Source organism: Empidonax traillii, unplaced genomic scaffold (genome assembly GCF_003031625.1).
Source record: "Empidonax traillii isolate 1590-97213 ecotype Southwest subspecies unplaced genomic scaffold, ASM303162v1 scaffold207:size1520225, whole genome shotgun sequence".
Lineage (NCBI taxonomy): Eukaryota > Metazoa > Chordata > Aves > Passeriformes > Tyrannidae > Empidonax > Empidonax traillii.
Genome location: NW_020955400.1, coordinates 155,056 through 181,414, shown reverse-complemented (window position 1 = coordinate 181,414; position 26,359 = coordinate 155,056). Strand labels below are relative to the sequence as shown.

General features: G+C 37.7%; 1 protein-coding gene across 3 annotated transcripts in view; it reads left to right on the top strand.

The window, feature by feature from the left end:
• Positions 1-26,116, top strand: part of TAB2 (TGF-beta activated kinase 1 (MAP3K7) binding protein 2) — a 60,412-nt gene extending 34,296 nt beyond the window's left edge. For 2 of the 3 annotated variants that reach the window (XM_027887342.1, XM_027887343.1), the window contains exons 2-7: positions 5,599-5,788; positions 11,236-12,748; positions 19,613-19,773; positions 20,397-20,490; positions 21,813-21,893; positions 24,062-26,116. In XM_027887342.1, coding sequence (XP_027743143.1) covers positions 5,687-5,788; positions 11,236-12,748; positions 19,613-19,773; positions 20,397-20,490; positions 21,813-21,893; positions 24,062-24,207 — 2,097 coding nt within the window. In that variant the 5' untranslated portion in view covers positions 5,599-5,686 and the 3' untranslated portion in view covers positions 24,208-26,116. Of the gene's footprint in view, positions 1-5,598; positions 5,789-9,076; positions 9,367-11,235; positions 12,749-19,612; positions 19,774-20,396; positions 20,491-21,812; positions 21,894-24,061 lie in introns of those variants that run through there. The other variant, XM_027887341.1, reaches the window with a different exon arrangement.
• Positions 26,117-26,359: the final 243 nt, after the last annotated feature.

Below are 26,359 nucleotides of genomic sequence, written 5' to 3'. Positions count from 1 at the left end.
TTTTCAAAGATTTTTTTAATAAAGGCCGGTCATAGGTTTTCTTGCCTCTTTGCCCGATTGGAATTGTTTTTCTTTTTTTCTCTTCCTCTAGCTCTCAGAACAGTTGCATCGGAAATAATGCGTACTTTTCAAAATTCAAAAAACCTACGTTTGACACTAGACTCCAGGAGTTCATAGAGGATTATCTTTATGGAAGTTTTATGTTGCAGCCAAAGCAGAAGTTTGAGGGTGCAGAAGGGGAAAAAAAGGTGCAATATACTTCACAACTTTCTCATTGTTAATCTGTGGAAGAAACCTAATACCATAACAGTTGGGGATGTGAAGGTTAATACTTACTACTTGACCTTCCCATGAATTGATAGTGGAATTCTCATTCATTGAGAAGCTGACAAATGGAAGCGAAAATGCAGATGCAAAGAAGAGAAGGGAGTAAAACTACTTTTAAAGGTAGAGAGGTTTGATTATCTGGGTAAAATTAGCATGAAGAATATTAAGACTGGAATCTTAACACAAGGCAGAATTTAGAGTTACTGTTGAGTTCATTAATATAATCAATAAAAATACCCTGACTGCGTTACGTAATGCAATTTTTGCTTTGTGTACTTCATTTCCATATGACATCGTAGAGTTGCCATGAAACGGGTGCTGCAAGGCACATAAAAAATGTATGGTTGCTTCTGAGGTGAAGAAAATGCTTCATCTAGATAGGTTTATAACATTCTGAGACTTCAAATTTCTGAGTTTCATCAAGTACTACATTTATGATACACGTGGCATTCAGTAGTCTTGATTTTTATCTTCACATATATTTCCACTGCAATTTAGTAGGTAGAGCCCCAGTTTTCAGATTCATGTGGTTATTTGATAGCAATTAATTGCACTTTTACTGTATTTATCAGAGAATAAAACTGAAGAAAAACAGCATGCCTAGGACTTTCTCCTTGTGACCTTTAAATTTCAACTTGAGTAGATTGATTTGTTATGGTGGAGACGGACGAGAGGACTCGACTCCTATGTTCTCTTCTCCACCAGAAGGCTGTCTTGTGATGGTTTTTAAAGGTTTTGTAGGAACTGTGTGCACAGAAGAGCACTGAGAAGTATTGCTATTAAACTGTTGGGCATGCCTTGGAGAAGAGTAGAAAGAATTGAAAATGCCTTCTCAACTGTCTTAGAGGTGTTTTTCTTTCCTCACCTCTACTTCATCTCCAGTAAAAATGAATTAAAACCCTTTTTACAAATTTGAAATCTTTCAGATCCAGATTTCTGTTGTTAGCATACTGTGGGAGAAATACAGGTCAAATTTCAAACTGTCAACTCTAGTAGTAGTTTGAGACAAGCATATTAACTCTTCTGATAGATTTTGCTCTAGTGAAACCATATTCCTGAGGAATTCTCTATAGCGATCTTAGAAACCTCATTTTTAAGGTGCTCATATAGCAGGTTTGCCAACATATTGCTGAGCTATGGAAAGGTCAGCTGTGCTCTGGTAGAAGCCGCAGAATGACATGCAGTAAAAGGAGATGGCCTTGTTTTTAGTCGATACTGTAAGGGAAGGAAAAAAATACGACCAAATTTTATGTAAAACCCATTAATAGAATCCCTTAATGTGTACATTAATGTGACTGACCTAGCAAGAATTAAAATAATTCACAGTCAAACAAAACAAAATCCTGTTTTTTTTTTTTTATTTGCTCAACATGAAAAAAAGTACAACCTCAACTAACTAATTTTCCTTGAAAAAGAAATTATGTAACTGCTCATAGTTTCCAAGGAAATACCTGACAGATTAAACCTGTTTAAATGTTTTATATGTGCACGCTTTTGCTATGGGACCCATTATAGTACATTGTTATTCAGGCCAGGAGTTTTAAAGACATTATGAAATGTATTAAATCAAAGTTTATTTCTGGACATTACTCTTTGTAATGAATTTGGAGAAAGAAAAAATTACAAGTCGTGCTTCAAGGTAGGAATTGCTTCCAGGTATGGTCACTTAAAATAAATTTCCATAGGAACAGATTATTTCTTTGAACTGTTGTGGAGTTTACCAATTTCCTCTTGCTCATCATTAATTATGTTATAGTAGTCTTTTGATTTAATCCAATTCAATGATGTGTTTGGGAAGCACTCTGAGTCATGCTTATTTGCAATTCTGATTTATCCAGTTTTAGGGTCACACAATGAAATCAGGTTTATATCCTCCTTGTTCCTTCGTGATCTTGTTTGGATTCGGAACAGTGCAGAGTAGAGATCTGGCAAATAGGTAAATGGAAGTGTCGCTATTTAGTAGATTGAGGATGAGATCAGTAACTATCTGTGATGGGCTAAATTTATTAATTTTTTGTTCAGGAAATGGATGGTAATTAGTGAAGTATAACTTGTGGATTTTATAATATTCTTCTTTAAGCAGAGAAGCTGGTAAAGAGCTGTTGAAATGGTTCAAATTAGCCATGGAAAAGCTGAACAATATATTAGAACAATTAAATTCTGCTAGGAACATTTAATAAACCAGTTTCCATCATCCAGTTCTCACACTTTCTTTTAAAATATGCATTTAAAGCATTAGTGATGTTAGTGTAGGCTTTTATATAATGTCGTTTCACTTCTTAATCTCTTTTGCAGAAAGAATATGGGACTCTGTGGGAGACTGTTCTTGTTTCTATTTTTTTTTTCCCTTACAAAATTGGTCTAAATTTTAAGAAAACAACTGTATGTTCAGGCTGTCTGATATTTGACTCCATGTAAACTTTCAGAAAAAATCTGTTAGACAAGAAGACAATTTCATTGTTTCTTGATGTTTAATTTCTAAATGGCTTTTTGTATTGTAGTTTCTCGGAGAATCGTACAGTTTTGGTTTTGTTATTCTTGGGTTTTTCTTTTTTCCTGCCTGCAAGTTGTCAGTGATGTAGTTAAAACTGTACAGCCCTCCATGGAGCTAGGAACCAATTTCTTTAAGGAAAGTTGGTCTTACATGCAGAGGTATCTCTTAGTTTTTATTTATTTTCTCCCCTCCATTTGGTAGGCACCTATAGTGAGAGTTTCTAGGCTCATATGAAACGAGGTTGGAGAGGTAGGTTGCAAGAGAAGAACATGGCATTTATTGTCTGATTTTTCTTTATTTTTTCCAAGCAATAGAGATATAAAAATGCCCTCCTAATTAATATTCCATATTAATATGAGTCATACTTTATTGTTCAAGCCACTTGGTGTAAACTCCTCAATAGAAAGGAACCTGAGGTTGACCTTCAGTTGAACTATTCGAGGGAAACATCAGAATTGAGGTCTGACTGAAAAAAACAGTCCATAGAAACTTTTTGACTTTTGTTGGCTTGGTGTTTGTATAGGCGCTTGGATGAGATAACAGGAAAAATGTTACTAAATATATGGGGGAAAGTACTGCTCAATAAAGCGTGGGGCAAGGAAGGGAGAAGATAATTTTCCTTCTTTGAGTTATTCAGTGGATAGATGGATAGTTTGGGAGAATTGTGGAACTACTTAGTCCGCTGAAGGAACCTGAGAGAAGTGTAGAGGGGTTGGGTGATTTAGGATGCTTTGTTAGGATATGGAGGTGTTTTATTCAGTCGTCTTTATAATTGCTTGTCTGTATCTGCTGTCTTTCTCTACCTCTTGGATTCATCAAAAGAAATACTAGAAATTCCTTGGCTGCTATTTCAACAGGAAGTTCAGCAGCCTCTACCGGGCTTGTATTGCAACTTGTTGCATATGATTTGCTGTCATTACAGCAGTATTTTTTATGCAGTGTCTATAATCGGCACCATTAATGCTTCAAGGAAATACTCTCTCCTCTGTGCATTCACTCTTCTAAGAAATACTTAGAGCCAGGTTTCTAAAATGAGCTTTTAGATAGATTAGTTTTATAGCATTTTAGCCATGTGAGTAAAACACAGATGAGATTAAAACCATAGAAAAGCACAAGCGATTTACTAGATGTTGCTGAAGTAAAAAGGAACTTATAAAGGTTGTGTTGATTGGAGTTTGGGGAAGGTGAAGGGTGTGCTGGTTACTTTGGCAGTTCTGTGTATTTCCAAAAGCTGTTCTGAATTCACAAAGGCTCTTTCCAGAATGGTAGCTGACCATAAATGGGACTTCAGTCATTATGAGCATGTCATAACTTCAACTGGAATTATTCTGTACAGCAGTTTTGTTAATACCAGCACAGTTATCTGTGATATTTATTACAGCATGGACTGTATTTGGAGTTGCAGCAAGAGAAGATTAGTAATGAACAAGAACATTCTAGTCTGTCACTTCTTTGTTAAGATTTTGTCAGGTATAATTATTTCATAAGATCTGGTTTGGCAGAATTTACTCTGAAGAACACTTGCTTTATAGGTGTTTTGTGAAAAGTCAGTGTGATATTAAGGTTTATATTAAAGAATTGTCTGTATGTTGAACATGTCCTTTGTCAGAAGAAAGGAGACTTTAAAATTTATTTATTTATTAGCTAGTTATTCGTCCAGCATTATAATGGCCTAGTATTTGCCATCTGAATCATATTTCACATTGTCATCCTTGAATTTTTTAACAAAAAAGAGAGGCAGTTTATTTTGCGTCTCATACTCATGGATCCTAGTAGCCTTGGGGAGATGACACATTGTTTACTCTGGTTTCAATAGTTTTCACAGAATAAAGCTTCAACAGTAGCTCCATCATGTTACGATTTCCAGGCCTTTTAAGTTGTCTGGGGATCATGCCAGTAGTCTTTAAAAGAACACAGCTAATTAATTCTTCCGGTTACTTAGTATTTCTGGCATAAATGAGCACTAGGATCTCTGTGTGTGTCTCTTTTCAACATTTAAAGTCACACTGAAGGGGTTTTTTTGAAGTAGCTAGAAACAGGATGTAAAAGGATCAGTAAATGGTCATTACTACAAGAATAACTTTATATTGTACTGCACTCCAGTATTTAGAAGTTGTGTTTTGTTGAGACTACAGACACTGAAAAATGAGCTAGAATACAAAATAATTTATTGAAGTGAAGCACTGGGGTGATGATGTGGAGCATTCTTATGGTTTTAAATACTGTTTTTCAATTTATTCTGTGTGGTTTTGGTGAAAACTCTACATGCATTAATCTCTTTCCATGGAGTTTTTGCTATAACAGCTGTGAAGGTGCTTTTTTGCCCATCTGATAAAATTTACATAAAGAGTAAGTACAAACTTCTTAGTACTGTACAGGAAAGTTGAGATGGAGATTATAGAATTTACTGTTCTGATAGAGTGTATTGTGGTATGAATGGCTTTAATGTAGGTTAGAGAAATTGAAAAGAAAAATAAGAGGTCTTAGAAGGATTTTAGGGGACTAATTATTTAGCAGGAAGTCTTACGGACTGTTCAGTAGACAATGGGTGGGAAAATGGCATTTACTACTGAATTAAGGAAAACTGGTTTTCTTCTTTTTAATAGAATCCTCTGTTTTTGTGGATTTGCTGTGATCTTGTCAGATACGAATTTTAATTAGGGAAGTATTGCAGTACAGTAATTGATAATCTCGTGTTTCATTTTTTTGGGGAGTGTTTTTTTATTACATCTAAAGTGCCTCCTTTCCATGTCTCAAGGCTTTCCTTTCTCTTCCAGAAAATGCTGGGACAGAAGAGATGAGTACTCCTTTTACTAAGGCCTAAAACTGCCTGTTGAAAAACAATCCTGACCAGGCAATATACGAATGGCCCAAGGAAGCCAGCAAATTGATATTCAGGTTTTACATGACCTGCGACAGAAGTTTCCTGAGGTACCTGAAGGTGTTGTGTCCAGATGCATGTTACAGGTTAGTGTTCCCTTAATGTATGAGTAAGCAGCAGTGCTTTTTTAAGCATTCTGTGTGGGTGCCTCCTATGAAAACAGATGTTTTTCTTACTGTTTTTCTTTATGAAACAAATACAGCCAATTCCTTTATTTTGCACAGCAAGCAAAGTGTTAAATTGGCCTCTCTTTTTCCGTGTCTAATCAGGGGTGGCCCAAAGTAAACCAGCCTATAAATCAGTAATCAGTGTGTGCATGGAGGCCATGGTCTCACCAGTCAGTATGCTCATGTCTTATGGCCATCTCAAGAGCCAAAACTAACTGTGGCAAAACGAGGGATGCAAAGCCAACTTGAGTCCAACAGGGACAATTTAAGGCAATGCTGTAAAATGCAGCATTTTTAGAATTTTATTTTGGTTTTTGTTTGAGGTTTAGGGCAGGTCCAGAAGCAACTTGGCTATCTAATCTCTGTCAGACTTTGAGGTAATTAGTGGGCCCTTGCCTACATGCCGGTTGGCCCCAGTGCTTTCCACTTCCAGTTCCCTTGGCCTGCAGAGCCAGCACTGGTGGCCTTAGGTATCTTCTGCAGCAGCAAGTATGGTGTGGGCACACCCAAATTCTCTGTCTGACTCAGGTGGTTGTAGCTTAACATCCACCGTGTTAGACCTGAGAGGGTGTGATGCACTGGTGTGCTTCTGCCCAGTGCTTCCCAGGGCTTTGGCTACCACATGGGCTTCATTTGTTTGCTGTTGCTCTGGAGTCCATGTCGCTAATTAATGGATTTCTATTGGGCTTGAAAGTAGCAGAGCATTTTCCACAGGTGCTGCAGCTCATTCTAAGGCTGTGGGCTGATGTTCTCAACATCTGTGTGCTGCTGTCTATTTTTAATGCTGCCACTATTAGGATATGTGCCCATGTTTTGTATCAGCTCCTGCTCTATAATACCATGTTAGCTACTTCCTCAGATAAATCAATATGCCCATCTAAAGCCCAGTAGGGTCACCTAAATGCCTAGAATTAACAAATGCTGATAGGCTTACTGAACTCTGTTCCTTAAACGTGTTTGCTTTGCATTTCCCAGCGATTCAAAGCATCCATACTGATTAAATTTTTTGCATTATCTAAGATACTCAACCTTTGAGTACTCCAGTTAATGAGAGAATTATCTGAATATTCATAGTGATCATCTGTAAACAACACTTGATTGGAAAAATGATGGGTCATGGGTTCCCAGAAGCTAATAGTCTCTGGACTATGGCAAGGAAATCTGTGGTTACGAGTCAACATTCTTTATGTCATAATTGTTTGTCTTGATATTTATATGTATTTTTGTTTATGAAATACATGTATGTGTGTACTCACAAATGTATATGTACTCACACACACATCCAAATACAGTGTTTGTACTGTTGGCAGTAGAAGTGCGACTGTGCCAGTTTAACATTCATATTTTCAAGACTTTATCATGACTCTCCATTCTTACTAAGAAGAATCATTAGACCATCATTAGACTAAGAAGCTGTGAAAAGTGCAGTTCTTTGAGAGAATTGCTTTTGGTTTATAAGAAGGCAAAATTTTGCTTGGGGCTTGTGAGGTTTCAAGCTTTCCCCAACCCCTTCTTTTGAATTATTTAGTTGAAGAGGAAATTGAACCACACTGTGTTTGTTCTCAGGACTGTACACTGCAAATTTTATATTAGTGCTCTGTAGGACTTAATACTACAAGTACAGTTTTGTTATTAAAACATGAGAACTGCTTGTTGAGCAAAGTCAGCAGACTTGACAGGGTGAATGCATCAGTAATCACCTAATCACCTTTTGAACATAATTCTTGATAAGTTTAAAAGCTAATGCTTGTCTTTAGGGAGACTCAGCAGTCTTCATAGCATTGAATATAGTGATTTTTTTTAATAAAAAGAGCCTTATAATTGTGAAGAAAAGATACTGTACATCCCATACTTTGACAGATTTATGGGAGGAGAGTTTAGCTTTTGAGGAAGTGTTGGCCAGCTTTCATAAGAAACTCTTCAAAAAAAACTCCATTTCCATGTTTTTGTTTGAGGGTTGGGTTCCATGTGTGCAGTATTTTTACACTAATTAGTTACACTAGAAGGCTACCTGGTTTTGTTAGTTAACCCAGAGCTAAGACTCACCAACAAAATCCTGTCACGTTGGTGGTTCTTTGAAATTTTGTGAGCTCTGGTTTCTCTGACTCAGCTCCTAGCTTTACTGCTCTGAGGTACTAGGGCTTTTTGGTTTCATATTTTGTGGGGGGTTTTTTTGTTTTGTTTTGTTTCTTTGTTTTTTGGAGTGGTTTTTTTGTGGTGTGTTTTTTTTTTTTTGCTTGCTTGGGTTTTGGTTTGTTTGAGGGGGTTTGTTGTTATAAAAGCTGTCTAACATGACTATTTTAAACCAACAAATGTTGTACTTGGACTGTCAGGAAAGATTGAAAAGCAGAATTTGAGAGTACTTGTGCACGTGTTTGCAGTACTGTTGCAACAGTGTGTAAATCCTGAGTTCTGCTGCCTTGTAGTTAAGCATAGGGAAAGGAATCCCAATAAAGGCAGTAAGTGGTGGAGGTCAAAGCCAAGTACTTGAGGACATTATCAGGTATAAGAAATGTTGTGTTTGCCTTACCACCACAATGCCTGATATGTCAGGGTGAAGTTTTTTTTTTAAGATAGGAATTATAAGATATCCCAGGAGAGAATCTGAAAGAGTTTAAGCAGTTAATAGTTTGTAATATTATTGATGAGGCTTTTGTAACAAGGAAAGTTTCTTCAGATCACCGTGAATTGTGCATGAAAAGCTGTACAGATACTTCAGTCCTCCTTGAATTCTTTTTATCCAAATAGAGCTTAATGTTAACAAAGGTTTGTAGCATTTATGCTTATAATGAAAAAAGTTATGGACAAATAGAGGATGAAAATGTCTCAAAGTAGATAGTCCACTGTTGAAATGTCTAAGCAATATATAGCTTACTAAAAACAGAGAACCACCAAAGATCCAGTAGGATGAAACTTAAACCCTCTTAATTAGGGAGTAAAAGGTCTTGGACTGACAGTACTGAATTTTCCTAAAAAGTTTTGTATTTCTCTGTTCTTCCCAACAAGCCTCCCACAGTTCAGCTCTCCCATTCTCCTCATTTAAAGGAGTCCCTGCAGTGCCTGCAGTCTGTGGACGTTGTTCCTGTTGTTCTGTTTTTTGTGTCTGGAGCATTCTGTAATGCCTGCTCCTCAAGTCTGCGTCCTCTCCTTGCTTCCTCATTTCCCTCCAACATTCTTATTCTTTCTTTTTTTTTCTTTCTCTTTCAGGGTGCCAACATTTTAAACTCAATTGGGACATGGGCAGAGATAAGATGAGGGGTATTGTTTTTCTGGAATATGCTCAGTTCTGCCATCAACCGGTTCTCTGATCTATAAAGAGCTAGAAGCGGTTGAAACTCTGCCTCATCCAGCCAGAAGATGCCAGGGGTTCCATGTGCCCCCGTTTCCCCTTTGAGTTCTCCAATTTTCTCATTGACGTCACTGAAATTTTGGACTTGATTGGATGCAGTCTTAAAAAAGAAAAAAAAATTGTCCAAAGAAATGCATTCAAGCTGAATGTAAGGGCCTTGCAAGCTTGGCCTGTTCCTTTTTGGTTTGGTATTTTGGGCCTTTCTCTTAATAATTTTAATTCACTTAAGTTCATGCAAAATCTGCCTTTAAGATCTTTCTAGCTTGTTTTTTCTGTGGCATCCTATCTTTTTCTCTTTTCTGGCTCCCTTTTCTCCTTTGCAACAAATACAAGGCTATTCTTCTTATCTTTTCTTACCCACTGTTCTGTCTGTGTGTTTCCTTTCTTCACTACTAACTTCCTTTGATTACTTTGTCCTCTGGTGCTTATTCGAAACTAGAGCCGATATGCGTATCATCAATTTGACCCATTTTCATATATATGAAGACTTTTTTGCAGCAATCCTTTATACACAGTTGTCTTGTTAGGTAGCCTTTAGGGAATCCTGTTATTTTAGAAGGTTTTGTGGCTGAATTTTGTGGGGGATTTTTTAAGTTCTTTTGAAGAGTTCAGAACTGCATCTGATCTGTATGAACACATAGTTTTGGGTTTGTGGGTGGAGTTTAGCCTTGTCATCCCTCTCCCACTTCTGTTTTCATTTTTTCTTCTTTTTTTGTAAATGCGTAAGGTAGAAATGGTCTTGCTTTGTCTGCACACTACTGTCACCCTTCGTATTGGTTGAAGGATGAGAAATAGGTCTGCTAGTTTAACAAAAGTAACTTGATAGAAAGCATGTAGCATGGATCAATTTATCTTGCTTGTGTTACTCTTTAACTAACTGGTAATGTTACTTCTTGGCATGTGCAGATTTTTTCCTTGGACACGTGCATTTTTCCTAATACCTGTTTTCTGTGTGCTGGATGAATTTGACGCCTCTTTAGTTTTATTAACATCTGGGCCTGAACAGATGCTCTTCTGGCTGAAAGTATTAACCTTTATTTCCTGGGGGGCAAGGGGAGGGAAGTTCTGTAAGAAAAGTGATTTAGACAGAGCACAATATTAAGAAATTATGCCACTGACGCATGTTCACTTTTTTCTAAAAGTCCTGATGTAGGAAACTAAATTGGGAAGATCAGAATACAGTATTGCTAAACGTGGAAAAGGAGAAGAGAGATTAGCATTTTGCTTCTGAAATGTTCTTTAAAAGCAAATTACCTAGGTTTTGCTTTCTTTGCTGCATTATCCTATTACAGGTTTTATAAAGTAATTTTGTAAAAATGTAAGTATTTAAGAGCTGTGCAAGCAGTGGTTTAAAATGAAAATACAAATGTCCCCCAGGTTTTCCATTATTAGTTTCATATTGAAAAAGAGTAATCCTGCAGTATTTGTATAAATTGAATTTTTACATTTCTTCTGAAGTCATGTACAACTCCTTGGGTCGGCATGTTTCTTCTCTGCATAAAATTCATTTTCCATTTTCAGCAGCAGGTAATGCATAACTGGTATTGAAGTATTTGGGAAAGCATTTAAAATAAGCATATATTTTTATTTTTGTTTTTAAGTTGTTAACCAATAACGTGCAGATGCTGTGAATCCACTCCTGCTGTCATTTTCCTCCTCAAGCCAGAGATTTGGTCTCTGCTGAAGATTATTCTGAAATTGAGAAGGAATAGGAAAAGTATTCATCCGAGGTGTATCATACTGTATAGTGTTAGCTTTTCCAAGGTCCAGGATCTCCCTGTCATTGCTTCAGCAGCAATGCTGACCTCTGCCCACGGTGCTCTGGCTGTCTCTGTTCTCAGGATAGTAAGCTTCACATGCAAGCCCCTTGTGTGTGCATAGCAGCTATGCTAGCCAGCCACCTAAAGCTTCCTGTCTCATGCTACATTGTTAATTTTTCAGTTGTGATTGGGTGTTTACAAGTATAACTGTGACAGTATTTCATCACTAATGTCAAACTTTCATCTGTCTTTTATAGAATAACAATAATTTGGATGCCTGTTGTGCGGTTCTCTCTCAGGAGAGCACAAAGTATCTCTACGGTGAAGGAGACCTAAGTTTTTCGGATGATTCTGGGATTCCTGGACTACGAAATCACATGACATCTCTTAATTTGGATTTGCAGTCACAGAATGTCTATCACCATGGGAGAGAAGGAAGTAGAATGAATGGAAGTAGGACTCTAGCTCACAGTGTTAGTGATGGACACCTTCAAACCAGTCAGTCCAACAATGAACTGTTTCAGCAGGAACCACAGACAGCACCTGCGCAGGTTCCACAAGGATTTAACGTCTTTGGGATGGCTAATACAGTTAGTACTTCTAATCCAGGGCAGCATCTTGGATTTCACCTAGGCAGCAAAGGAGTATCTAACTTGTCTCAACAAACGCCCAGATTCAACCCCATCATGGTAACTTTAGCCCCAAACATTCAGCCTGGTCGCAATACCCCTACGTCTTTGCACATACATGGTGTACCTCCTCCTGTACTTAACAGTCCACAGGGAAATTCTATCTATATTAGGCCTTACATCACAGCTCCCAGTGGTACCACTAGACAGACGCAGCAACAGCCAGGCTGGGCATCTCAGTTTAATCCCATGCACCCTCAGCAAGTCTACCAGCCTTCGCAGCCAAGTCCCTGGACTACTATTCCTACATCCAGTACTACGCCACATACCTCATCGCAACACTCAACGCAGCCAAACCAGCAAGGCCACCAGACTTCTCATGTCTACATGCCTATCAGTTCTCCTACTACTCCACAAGCACCTATGATTCATTCATCTGGTAGCTCTCAATCTTCTGCTCATAGCCAATACAACATTCAGAATATATCCACAGGACCTCGCAAAAACCAAATTGAAATCAAACTTGAACCACCACAAAGAAACAGTACTTCTAAGTTGCGTTCAACTGGCCCTCGCACCTCCACTGCTCCCTCTTCCCTCAACAGCCAGACATTAAGTAGAAGTCAACCCACTGTTTACATATCGGCCAGTCCTCCAAATACTGATGAAGTGATCACACGTGGTCAGCCCAAGGTCTACATTTCAGCAAATGCCACAACAGGAGATGATCAACTTGTGCGGAACCAGCCTACGCTTTTCATATCAACAAATCCTGGAGTATCTACTACTGCTAGGAATATGTCTGGTCAAGTAAGCATGGGTCCTGCATTTATTCATCACCATCCACCCAAGAGTCGAGCGGTGGGCAACAGCACCACTGCAACCTCTCCTCGAGTGGTGGTTACGCAGCCTAACACAAAATATACTTTTAAAATTACAGTTTCTCCAAATAAGCCCCCTGCAGTTTCCCCAGGGGTAGTGTCCCCAACTTTTGAACCTACAAACCTTCTAAACCTTCCTGATCACTATGTTGAACCAGAGGGTATCCAGCATCTTACTGACCCTGTTTTAGCACATGTGGATAGGATCAGTGATGCACGGAAATTGAGTATGGGATCTGATGATGCTGCCTACACGCAAGGTAATATTCTTAATATAAATCGTAGAGATTTTTGACCAGGTTGACCATTCAGTGTGTAGATTACAGAACAGAAAACAGTTAGTAACCTTTGTGATGTTAATATTAGTGTTATCAACTTTAGCATTCATGAGCATTTCTAAATAAATAAAAGTGCTTCTTAAGCAAATCATAGATTTCTTTTTATGGTAAAGACATGTAACTGAATACTTGAAGGTAATTCTTCTGTTTGTCTTAAGGAGATACATTATCTGTTTAATGAAGTGGAGCCATAACATCTTTGGTTTTATGTTGTTCTGAAAGAAACATCTACTCTTGTTCGATTTGTCTTAATGATTTAAAGTTACAAGTCCACTGTCAGATTTTGGAATCAATTGAGATATTGTTTCCATTGGGTAATGTTCCCATTTTTTTCTTTTTGCGAGTGTTATTTAAGCAGGAAGAAAAGCAGACTTCAAAAGCAATTAGTGGGACGAAGTGTTGGCCTCCGTGTTCCCTACTGTGTGCCTGACAATAAAAGTCTTCAAAGTCTTGATACTTACTTCTGTTACGTTATAAAATGTGAGAAGGAACACCACTCCAAAGTTAGCTGTTTCACAGGATCAGTAGTAATGAAAGGGTGAAACTTAAAAAATATGTGATGTGGCAACGTAACCTGTCAATCTTTTTTATTGTTTTCATGGGTTTACAGGCTTTTATTACCAACTTGATGGTTTATTAACCTTTCTGAGGACTTTTTGTATAAAGATAATAAATGAGCTTTAAGATATTTAGGTAGTATTCAGGAGAAGTTGTCAAAATAATTTGTCTTTGACGTCATTGTTCCTCTTTGGACCTACCAAACAGTTCAGAATTAGAAAAACGGGCTTGTTCCATAACCACTGTAAACATTCTTCAGGTGAATTTAGCCATTTTGTTTTATGTAAGTAAGTGCAGCGATCAGGACTCTAGAAGCCTGGTCTGCATCTAGAATACTGGATGAAGTAAATGAACACTGATTATAGCTTGTGCACTACTTCTGGATGTAGTTAGCTTTAGTGAGGAGTAGTTAATCCTAACTCAAAAGTTTCTAAAGGTTAGGTGTCAAAACCAAAAGCTAATCATCCTAGACTCTCTTTTACATTCAGTGCATAGTTAAAGAACTTCAGAAAATGACTCAGATAAGGAAAACAAATTGCCCCCCAGAAGTAATATTCCCTTTCCTTACTTTGGAGGGAGACTTGACTGGCTGTTTTAGTCTTAGTCCTAGAAGATTTTATATACCCAGAAATTAAGCAGCTGAAATGTTGTCCTTAGGCTCTAAATACTCTTCTAGATCATGAACTTACTTCCCAAGCGTTCTGCATTTTGGGTACTTTTTGATGTAGGGTATCCCTTTCTCCTTTTTTACCTTTCTGATGCCACTGACTTCTAGCAGGTCTAGTTCTTTACCTCTTGTATCCTTGGTAGCAATGGCCGCTGTAACATGCACAGTCTCCACAGGCTGCAGGTATCTGCGTTCAGTTTATCAAGATGAGGCAATCTTGATACACAACATAAGAGTTCAGAAGTGTTGACCTCATACCTGCTGTGGGGCCCAACTCTTCCTGAACCCAAGACATAAATGCAGCTTTTAGATGAAGTGTAGATGCATGATGTGGGTTGGTACAGCTTTAGGGACCTCAGGGAAATACCATCTTTCTGTGTCCGTCACTAGTTCATATGAAGTATACTCGTGCTTCTGAAGTTCATTACATAACAGAAGATTTCTGGCATGTGTGCTTAATTTCTGCTGCAGTAAATGCAGTATTTTTTTACATTTTTGTAATTATTTAATCTTTGGAAAGTTGAGAAGTCTGGGATAGGCTTGCTTGTATAATACTGATACCTGAAAGTCCTAGTTACTGCTTTTAAACATGTCTCTTTTACTTAGCCATGGGTTTTTTTCTGTTACATACCAAAAGGGATTTGAGTTGCTTGATGCTTTCCGTTGTGAGGCTGTGTTCTAAAGTGCTTATAATTTAGCCAGACTGTGCCAAAAACCTTCCATGCGAGGTGATTGTCTCATTCTAATTTTAGCCAGAGCAGATGAGTAGTTTCTCTGGCCATGATTAGAGAAAAATGTATTTTCGTCAGCTTTTCCATTTCTGCCAGAATGCTCCTTATCTTGGCAGGGAGAACTGAAACTGGCTTGGAGTAGGAGAAACCTTGGGGTGGAAGGTAGAGTTGCTTTGGTGTCAAAAGAAATTTCCTGTACTTTTTAAATTTACTTTACGTTTATATGCATGGTCCAACCCAGGAGAACAGATGATATGTTGGATCTGTCTGCAAGTGCTGGTGTCTGCCATCTGAGAAGCTTTACTTAGTTATATGTGTAGGCACTCCAGTCTCTTTCCACAATTAGATTTCTCTTTCTCTTCCCAAGTAAGTGGCAGCAGGTAGTAGGTGGCTTCCCCAGATCTCTGTCTTGTTTGCTGCCAAACCTGGAGGTTATACAGTGTGAAAAAGAGTGGGTTCTGCTCAGAAAAAATGACTGTTGTTACCATGGAATGCTCAGTTGTATCTCTGGCACTGACTCTGTGATGCTAAGAAACTCACTGTCACCAGACTTATCAGAAGTGGTTGCTAATGGATGTTTCTCATTTTCTGGGATTCCCATCTGAGATACTGTGGACATGCTTGTGGAAATGTTAAGCATCTGCATCCGCTACTGAAGTCAGTAGGAATTAATAAAGCTGTGAGAAGAGTAATGCTAGGTGCATGCTCAAAAGGACAGCCAGAAGAGGATGCGTTTTTATGCCAATCTGTTTAGTATCAGTTCTTTGTGTGTACAGGGATATTGGTTTCCATTACTTAGCAGAGATTTCAATTTATAATTAGTTTTATTAATATGAAGTAGATAAGTGAGATTTCAGTGTATACTTTAGTTTAAAGTGTTTTATGGATGAAAAAGGTGAAATCCTGTTAGAAAATTTTGTACTTAGATACGTTGTGGTGGTGTATTCTCACTCTGCATGTAGTTGTGTTGAATAGCGAGGCTAAATAATTATTTAATAATTGTTCATTCTGTGTGTAGTTTTCCATCGGTATAATGGGAAGGCATCCCATCAAGAAAATGTATAATTGTGTAATAAAATCTTTAGGTAGATGTGTTCTTACTTGGCAGCTTAAGTCCCTTAGTAAAGTGTTGCATGGTTTTGACTGACTATTTTCTTTAGCTTGGGAAAGGGATGGTATGCAGAGTTAAGAGTGAATCATTGATACCATCTATAGGTGGTATGTGTGTGGGTGCATGTTTGCTTAGCAGTTCTTGTCACTGTGTTTTTAATGTAAATAAGTGAATTGATAAACTAGATAAGTAAATTAAAATTTTGCATGGTTCTTGCTTTGGCTTCTTGGAGCTTTTTAAAATTTTCAAAAATAAAAAAAGCTGCAGGAACTAAGTTTCCTAAATTCCTAGCAGTCCTTGTAAATGCTTAGGAAAAAATACTTGAATGAGATACAGCTGTGCCCCATGCTCCAAGGGGCTTTGAGCCCGTTGCATCATGTGATCTAAGAAAAAAATGCAGCCTTGTATTTGACTTTCTATATCAGGCCCCACTCTTCAGTGATGCTCTCTTTAAAAAATTAAGGGAAGAGAGTGTTGAAAAGGGAGAACAAAAAAAAAAATCAGTTTGAACTATTGAAGTTGCATATCAAATGACTGAATTCTGTGCAGCTTCAAAGACAGATTTTGAAAACATGCACGAACATAAGTGTGTCCTGAGACTTTCACAAACCTACTGCCACGCAGTAATTGCATTGCCAGAATTCCCCTCCATATTTGGCAAACCAAGAAATCTCAGGAATTCATAGGTCTGTAGAATAGAGTGAAATCATTGCATTCCCAGATTAACTTAGAAACACAATAACAGAAGACACTCTAGATTTAAAATTCAGATTCAAAGAGGCTTTGAGAAAACAAGTATGCATGCATTTCCAAACTTACAAGTGTACTCAGAACCCGTGTGAGTAGGTCTCTAGGACAGGAAGAGTGAACTTTTGTCCTCCAGACTTTCATGCTCCCTGTAATTGTATGATATGTAATGATATACAGCCTTTGTGTGAAAAACACGCACTTTGAATGTCAAAGGAAGCAGTGGCATCTGCTAGATCATGGAGTGTACTGTGCTTGCCAATCTGTTGAATGTGAACCTACAGAACTTGAAAAAATTGAATGCGCTAAGTACCTTGTTTGCCTGTAATTAAGAAGTTGAACTGCAGTGTTTTTCTGAACGTTTTCAGTTGCTCTGAGAACGCTAGAGGGAGCTGAATACCTAAATTGGCAGTTTCCGTTCATAAATAATGCAGTGGGATATGAGGAGGAGTTGTCTTCCCCACCCCATTTTTTTTCCTGCAGCTGCCCGTTTAGTACTTAAGCAAAATTGCCAAGTTCTGTGTGAAAGTCTCTACTTAAACTAATGTCTTCCCAATTCCTTATCCAGATTACTTTTAGTAGTAGAAGTATAGCATAGCAATACTGAACGCAGTTGTTTGGAACATGGTGCTAATAATGCCAAGGTCACAGGTTCAATTCCCACCATATTGACCATTCACTTAAGAGCTGGACTCAGTGATCCTTGTGGGTTCCTTCCAAATCAGAATATTCTGTGACTCTCTGACTGAGTTAATATCAAATGATTCTTCTTGTTTAATCATAATGCTAGTTTTGTAATGAATGTTTTTAAAACCTGTTGGGATTTGAAATTGTAAAATAGTAAAGTAGTCACAAAGCTGCTGGGAGAATAAAATGGCATCACTTTACAGACTTGGTGTGAAAATGAAGAGCAAGTAAAGGTGCTGTGGGCATCCATTAGTGCCTTCTGCTCCTTGTGCGATTCCATGACAGCTGAATTTCTAAACCACAGAAGTGGGAGAACATTGAAATGGGAATATGTGGGGGGTTTCCCTTTATGAGAGAACTGAAACAAAAAAGGAGGTGGAGGATGCACAGGTCAAAGTCTTGAGTCCATGCAGTGCCACCTGGAGATATTCTGGTAACATTTTTCCTTACCTATCACATCCAGTGGTGCTGGCTGCTTTTCAGCAGCCTGCATCCATAGCTCTGAAGAGTTCTGAGTCTGGTCAGTAGAGCACAGCTGTGTTGCTGCAGATCAAGTACCAATAACCTGAGCTTTGAGATGTTGCCTCAGCAGTAATACCAAGGCAATAAAAATAGAAGAGACTGTCTAAAAGTGAAAATTAAGGAAAAAGGGCCTGTATTCTCCCTGCAGGAGTAGAGGCAAAGCAGTCTTTGATTTAATTTCTTTATAGTTGCAGCTGAATTTGTAACTTCTGGGGTTCATAAATGAGAAAAGTTTCTTCCACTATTTCTAAAAGGCTTTTCAAGAGGGGTTATTGTCTTTTGAGAATACTTACCTGATAATTCAACAAAACTCTTTACCTTGAGGTTTCAGTTATTACATTTTTATGTTACATATGAGCACAGTTCCAACTTTAACTATGGTGTGACTACTTTGACCTGAGATGAAGGTGCCTTTTTATGCAAAGCTCTCTGGTTTGATCAAAACCTAGCAGAAGCTTCATCAGCTTTGTCATTTCAGTATCTTGTGAACATGTGACTCAAAAGCCTAGACTGGATCTCAGTAAGGCTTTGCAGTCTGTAACGCTGGACAGAAATAGTTTGGCATGGTTCCTATTTTTGAAGAACCTCTGGAAGACAAAATTTGATGTGTGAATGAATGAACAGGCAGGAGTTGCAGCAGAAGACAGTTCTGCCTGCCAGAGATGTGGAAAGTTGCATCTTTTTGATGTGCAATTTCTTCCTCTGCTACTACTCAGGAAACTTAGGCAACCAAATCTGAGTGCTTCTAATTTTTTGATACCTGAAGAAATCATGATGAACTAAATATTATGTTACAGCTAGAGTTTGACTTTAAGACTTTTGTGAAGCAAACTCAATCTTTTGGAACATCTTGTTATTGCTACTTTTTTATGATGTCCATGGTGCTGTGAAAGTATCCATGGTCTGTGAAACTGATCCCAGTTTGTGTGAATTACTCATATAATGGATGAATTAATGTTGAAATGATAGCTGAATTTATTTAAAGAAATACTTTTTTTGTAGAAGGGGATTATGGCTTTGAGAGGTTATCTGCTCTTGTGATATTTAATAGTAAATCTAGTTTCAGTGAAATGAACTCATTAAACCGCATGAATTTGCGTCTTCTGCTACATATGTTTGTACCTTTAAAAAGCTGTGGTTTAAATGCTAACTTCATTGTTTCTAAATTGGGCCTCCTCATGCCTGTTGCTTTACAAATAGTAAGCAGTGTTAGAAATTAGAAGCTGAGCTAATGGTTCTGCACCATAGTTTAGGGATAAAATTACATGCAATCCAGCCTCTGTGATGATAAATATCGCTGTTTGCTAGTCATATTGCTTATTTCTGGTTTAGTTTCATTTGGTATGCTCTACTATGATGAACACTGGATTATGTTCCAGTCCTAAGAGCTAAAGCATATCTAGTGCTCCATATTGCATATCCTCTTTATGCTACCTGTTTTACAGTGGTGAGGCTGAATGCAATGCAAAGAAATATTTGTTGTCGGCTTCTGGTAGTCATTCTTGTAGGTTTTTAGAGATTATAGTTAAATTTTGCATGGTCATCTGTTATGACGTATGGCTCGTTTTCTTGTCTGTAATTAATTTGTGCTGCATTTAAAAATGCAGCACATTCTGTCTTATGGCAGAGATTTTCTTGTGAGGAAAATGGAAAAGCAATGGTTTTGTCTGTATTTTCCCAAAAGAATACTAACTTGCTTCTTTATCTGATATTGCCATGTGAAGGATAATAAAGTAGATAAAATGGGACTTTATGTATTGCAGCTTTACTGGTACACCAGAAGGCCAGGATGGAGCGACTTCAGCGAGAACTTGAGGTTCAAAAGAAAAAGTTGGATAAACTAAAAGCAGAGGTCAATGAAATGGAGAATAATCTAACACGAAGGCGCCTGAAAAGATCGAATTCTGTTTCCCAAATTCCGTCAGTAAGTTGAAACGTCTGTAGGCTATCAGCCTAAACCACAAGTGTGGTCTATCACAATAAATTGAAGGAAGAGTTGTTCATATGTTGGCAATATACTAGTGGCAGGCAGTATATATAGAATTAAGCTGGTAAACAGTGTATCTTAGAGTAAAGACTAAATATGCATTATTTAACCACAACCTTGCAGTTCACTAATTGCTTTGTGAAGTATTGCTTTTAAAGGCAGTCACAAAAGGTTTGGCCTGCTAGTCCTTTCTTATGTTCCAGACTACAATTTAATACTTTCCACACCAAGTATTTTTTGGTCTTTATGTGTATACCAATCTCAAGGAAATGATTTAATGCACCAGTTTTCAGTGCATTCAGCCATTGATTTGGTGGACCATTGGCTATGTCCTGACCACAGCCTGGAGTTGTTCAGTCAGCTCTGAAGTCTGATGTGAGAGAATTAAGTGGGTTTGAAAGATTTTTGTAAGGTTATGCTTGGATTAAAAGAAAGGTGGTCATAAGGGAAGATTTTTAATCTTCATTTCTGAAATAACTAAATTCTGTCTACCTTTGTGTGAATGATAACTGTTAATAAAGTGGGGAAATTTAGTCTAACAGGCAGATTTATTTTTCCAGCTGGAAGAAATGCAACAGTTGAGAAGTTGTAACAGACAGCTGCAGATAGACATAGATTGCCTAACCAAAGAGATTGATCTTTTCCAAGCAAGAGGTACAGTATGTCTTAGTACATCAGCAACTGTAAATGTTGATTTTTTTTTTCTTTTTTTCACTGTCTGCATTTATCAAAAGAGTCTGTGTTATAAGTGATAGACACTGTTTGCAAAATCATCACATTAGTTTGAGCAAAACCATGGAAGTAACTGTCCTTTATGCCTGTTGTTTTTGTTGGCTTTATGATTTTCCTAATCCCACAGTCATTCCTAATTCATACTTGGCTCAGAAGAGAGAAACTTGTGATGCCATTTACTTAATAAATGCTGAGGAGAAAAATCTGGTTATCTGAGTATCAAAGCAAGAGAAAAAGTTTTTTAAAACATACAACTATGGACACATATGTGTCCATCTCTCTCTTTTGGTTTCCACGTCTGTCTATATTCAGCCTCTCAAGTTAGCAAATATAATCTACAGTTACAATTTCCAGTGTGCTCTGCTCCTCCCGCTTTCCTTGTCTGCAGGGACACAGCCTTTGGTCATGAGGGTGAAATTATGAGACAGCTGAGCCAATTCAAGAGCTGCCAACAAGAGGTCCCGTTCTCTTCCTGCTTCCCTCTCATGCCACTTACTGAGCTCTGGCTCTGTATTAGTCTTTTAGACCCTTTGCAGAGCTGATTCTGTCCATGAGCCAAGCAAAAACTGTTGCATTGCTGGAAGAGCTTGTTACAGCTCATGTGAGGGAGAGGCACGGGTAGGGAGAACTGAGATAGTGAGAGGGAAGGAACTAGTACTTCCCACTTTCAGCAGCAGTGAGCTGTTAGGTCAGTTCAGACATGAGACATGGAAGTTCTCCTTCAGATAATATACCTGCAGTTAAGGAGAAAGTAGACAGGTGTACTGAATGTAAAGCTGTACTAAAAACCTGACCTGACATAGAATGTTTAAATTGTAGGTGATTTTTTTTATCTGCTTGTTACAGGAAATTGGATGTAGGACTTCCTCTGAGTATTAATTCTAAGCACGTATAATACACTGCATAGTAGGTAACACATCTCTGAGTATAGCTGCAATTTAGAAAAAGCTGAAATTGACTAATAAAATAGTGTTAAAGCATAGCAGAAAAAGATACCTTTAAGGACTTTAGTCTGCTGGATTCTGTCTCTACTTTAGATTGCATATTTTGGGCAATAAGTTCCTTAAAATGTATTGTTGACATTGCTAATATCTCACTTGGATCTGCATTGACACCTTAATATAAAAGGTGATAAGGGAATAATAGTACTGTTACAGAATTACTGCCAGAAAAAAAAATTGACATGCTTCCCTACTCAGTTTTATTTTTTTAAACTGCTGCACCTTTTTTTTTTTTATTTTTAGGACCACATTTTAATCCCAGCGCTATTCATAATTTTTACGATAATATTGGATTTCTTGGTCCTGTGCCACCAAAACCCAAAGGTATTGTACTGATAAAATTTGGATTTAATTCAAATATTTGGTTTGCATCTGCTATTAAGTTCTGATTTACAAATCTAGTTTAAATGTTGATTATGAAATAGATTACTTCAAAAGTATATGAACCTTTCATTTTATTAGTATTGGCAGTAAATATGCTTCTGTTTGCTCTTGTTTCCTTTCTATTCATACATTCAGGAAAGAGAAGTATATTAACTGGATTATGTTAAAGATGGATAATATATTGGAAGTAGTTTAAGTAAATAGAAGTATCCGTCTATAAAACTGAGCATAAGGTACATTGCTTAGGGATGACTGAAACTCACTTATATGACTTTATTATTGTTTGTGATGAAGAGTGGATTTCCTTACATGTACCAATAACTCAGTTTGGTTACCCTGACTGGATTTCCTGGCTGCTGTAGAATTCATATTAACAAATTACATGAAAGCCTCTTCTGAGTATTATTACATATAGTTCTAGCTAGTTTAAGAGGAAAATAATGTAGGCCGGTAGGGCAGTCAGTATTGCTGAATATTAGCCAGCCTTAAACATTCTGCTTGTCATTGTTTTGTACATTACTTCTTTTTTTCCCTCTCGGGTTGTCAAACAAAGCAGAATAATTACGTCTTGTGTGTTACATAAAACAGAGAATGAAATTAATGTTTGCAACAGCATCATACTATGAACTTTAGACAGACCACCAAGTGCAGTAGATAATCCACTAATGTTTCTGTGCAATCTTTCTGTGCAGGAAGTTCTCCACGTAATATATGTGTGTGATTGGTCCTTATCATGTGCAGTAACTGTTGTTACAGAATCTCATCTTACAGATTTCTGACCGTTCTGTATTGTAAAATGGTCTAGATAAATAGAACTTTCTTTGTCTTCCACACTGCTTGTAACATCTCCAAACTGATACTGTTTTTCATGCTTTGTAAAGCTCTTTTTTTATCTTTTATCTGAGCTGTTAGTGAAAATACTGACTAATCCATGCACAGTCCTATGTTACAGCTGAACCATGAAGAATTTATAAGAAGTTCTGTCAATTATTTATTTACTGTAGTTCCCTTTACAGTAAATAAAAACTAACCCATCAAAGAAGAAAATTTAAATTAATTTTCTGTGACTAGTTGTTAACTACATTGGCTTGTCTTCTAGGAACTCCTAAATTTAAGTGTTTGATTCAGTCTTGAAAATGAAAAATTAACCGTGACTGGTTTATAAACTGCTGAAGTCCCTTTATCAATTGTCTGTCTTTCCTTCTTTCTTCTTAAAAAAGTATCACCGGTGTATCTTAGTTGTTCATTAACTAATTCTCAGTTAATTTTAAGCTTCAGTTTAACTGTCACAGAAGCTTTGACTTAATCCACAATTACTGCTGTTCCCAAAAGAAAGAAAAATAATTCTTCCTGCAGTTGTGATCACTACCGTTGTACTTCATGAAGGTCTTATTGTCATTTTGCGGCAACTGCCGTTGTCTAGTTGCTGATGAGATGTTCTGCAGTTGAAATAATGGGCTGAAGGACTTTGCAGTTGCCTAAACTGGGAACCCTTAACTTGAAAAGTCACTCATCTGTCTTTTCATCTTTTTCATCCCTTTTCTCTTCTTTTCTCTGTTAAAATAGTCCAACACATCATGCAAAAAGGTGCACTTGTATGGTTAGCAGCATTACTCTGTAGCATGACAGAGCCAGACAGTTTTTTCTTTATTGTATCTGCCTGCTGAGCTGGCTTGAGGAAGAACTGCGGATACTCATTCTAGGGTCAAAAAGTTAAACATGTCAGAAGGTTACAGAGCATTTACTTCTTGTCATAATGAATTTTAGACCTCAGACTTCTAAATCTTGTGCCTGTTTCCTGTGCTGATTAATTTCTAAATTTTATCTCCTTTTCTTGCAATAGCTTTGAACTGAGGGAGGAGAGGAAGAAAGCGGAGTGAAGGGATGGGAAACTTGCTTTTTATAGTTTCACCTTGTGCCTTTTGGCTGACTTACAATCAGTCTGTAGTCAAGGGGGTGGTAAAAAGCTGCTTCTGTCACTTGTAATAACTGTGCTGTTCTCAGAGGAACAAAATAGTTCTCAGTTACTGAAAAAAAAAATAATCTCAAAATTCTTTCCATACTGTTCTTGGTTAGTAACTTCTTATCTTATCTCTTTCATGTCACAGATCAGAGGTCCATTGTGAAAACACCAAAGACTGTTCCAGACACAGATGAAGATGAGGGAGCTCAGTGGAGCTGTACCGCCTGTACTTTTTTAAATCATCCGGCCTTAAATCGCTGTGAACAGTGTGAAATGCCAAGGCATTTCTGAGCCAACAGGCCCATTACCTTCCGTAAAACCACAGCAAACATATGAGGAATTATCCAGTCATTGGGGGGCAAAAAAAGCATTTACATGTAGGATTTTGTAAAATCTAAGTTGTGAGGAGACGGTATTTTGCTAATGTTCAGTGTCAGCCCACAGAGCAAGCAATACCTCAGTGTTGTGCCGCAGGCAGTTGAAATGGACCAGCTGAAGGGTAATCTGCTGAAAGACTTGCCAGCTGCCTAAGCCATGTACAGTATTACCAGTGTCCCAGTAACACACACCACGTTCAGTGCCTGGGTGTTGCCCATCCTCTTCTTTGCCCCGATGTCACTACTGAATTTTGACAGGGGAAGGGAATAGAGTGCTAGTGTTTTTGTTTTCAGAGCTCTCAGTGAAACACTACATGCACAGAGGAGATCTTAAAAGGAACAAGGTTTAAATATTTAAACTGTTTGCTGCCACATAGTGCCTTCGATAAAGGGAAGAACTTCGCAAATCAGTGGTACTCTGCCTTGTCTTCCCTGAAAACATCTCTGTGAAGCCAGAAATCAGTACAATTATGTCTAAAGATGAAAAGGAAAAACTGCATGCGTTGTCTGTACAATACACACAGTGAAATACCCCAAAGCTTTTCCTACTGTACATAGCTCTAGAGCCTGCTTTAAGTGATTTCTTTTCTTCACCTTTATTATTTTCTTGTAATTCTGTATGTATAGTGTAATAGTCTTTTTGTTAACTTTCCTTTTTTTTCCCTTTAAGTGATTAAGCACGATCATGTCCCTTTTTTTAAGCTTTTATCTGAGAGAAGCAATGCCTTAAAATAAGAGCATTAATAAGAAACTATGCACAAAATAGCTTTCCTCTGCTCATTCTGTACATTGCTCTTGTAAATGCTGATGATCTGTGAAGACCTGCAGATGCAGCGTGGTAAAAATGCAGGAAAAGTTGGAAGAGTTATGCATATAGTTCACTCTGTACACTGAGTTTTACGGTGGGTGACACAAAGGTAGCATTTTGTCTGGCATGAGGAAACTTTATACTAGGAAACTTTCAACCCACCAACAGATCAGCATCCGAGTTGAGCTTGCTTCATCTGCTGGGTGTCTTGCAGACTCCTGAAGAGAGATTCGTTGGGGAAGTACATACAGTGCCAAAATCAACAGCAGCAGCATCGTACAGCTTTGTTCAAGGACTTTAAATGCTTTCCTGTTTTGGCAGCCAGTTTCTAAACCTGACTTTGTGGAGAAGTCTCATATTTATAGAAAACAAGGATAGCAATATTTAGGACAACTGAAATAAAAGCTGGAAAAGAGAAATCAAACAGACTTGAACACTGAAGCAACCTCAAGCATCTCTTATATTTTGATGGTCTATTTTTTTAAGGAAAATACTCACATGATCGGGGATGTATGTAACCGAGATCAAGAAAATGGAATTCCAGTACAATATGCATGAAAGACGGCACGCAAAGAATTATGTAGCAGCAGCACTTAGCGTGAGGCTGGAGGGAGTGCTAACAATGTAGCAAAAGATAAAGTAGACTGTCACCCACTGTAAACATCTACCAGTGGACACTTTTATTAGGAGTTTTACAAGTGATCTATGTGAATGCACAGAGGCCTTTGTTTTGAAGGCTTTACAATTTTTTATGTGGGAAGAAAATGTCAATCCCAGGTAATTAGGCAGTAGACCCAAAGCACTTGCATTCAATGCATTTTGTTTATAAAATGAGGCCTTGTTTTTCAGCTTCATCTGCAGTTCTATGTGAAGATTGACAAATCAGTTTTTACCTGTTTATTAATAAAACCTAATTTGGATATCTTGAGTTGATGGTTTTGTGATTTAGCTGGGTAAACTGCCTTTGTAACAGATAAGTTATTTATAAAAATTAAAAAAAAAAATTATATTCTAATGTTTTCTTCTGTGATTTGTTTGCTTTTTCCATGCTGTGGAGCAACAGAATACTCAACGGAACAGTAAGCATGAACAGTATTAAAAGTAGGATGATTTCTTATGACCAGAGTTTTTACTTAAGCTTTTGTTATGTAGAACCTTGTGTCTCTCCTCCCAGGCACTGTTCTGTTTAATTCAGGGAGGGTACGGAATGTATTTCATATGTTGCACTGACAAGATGTTTCCTGACCAAAGACCAGTT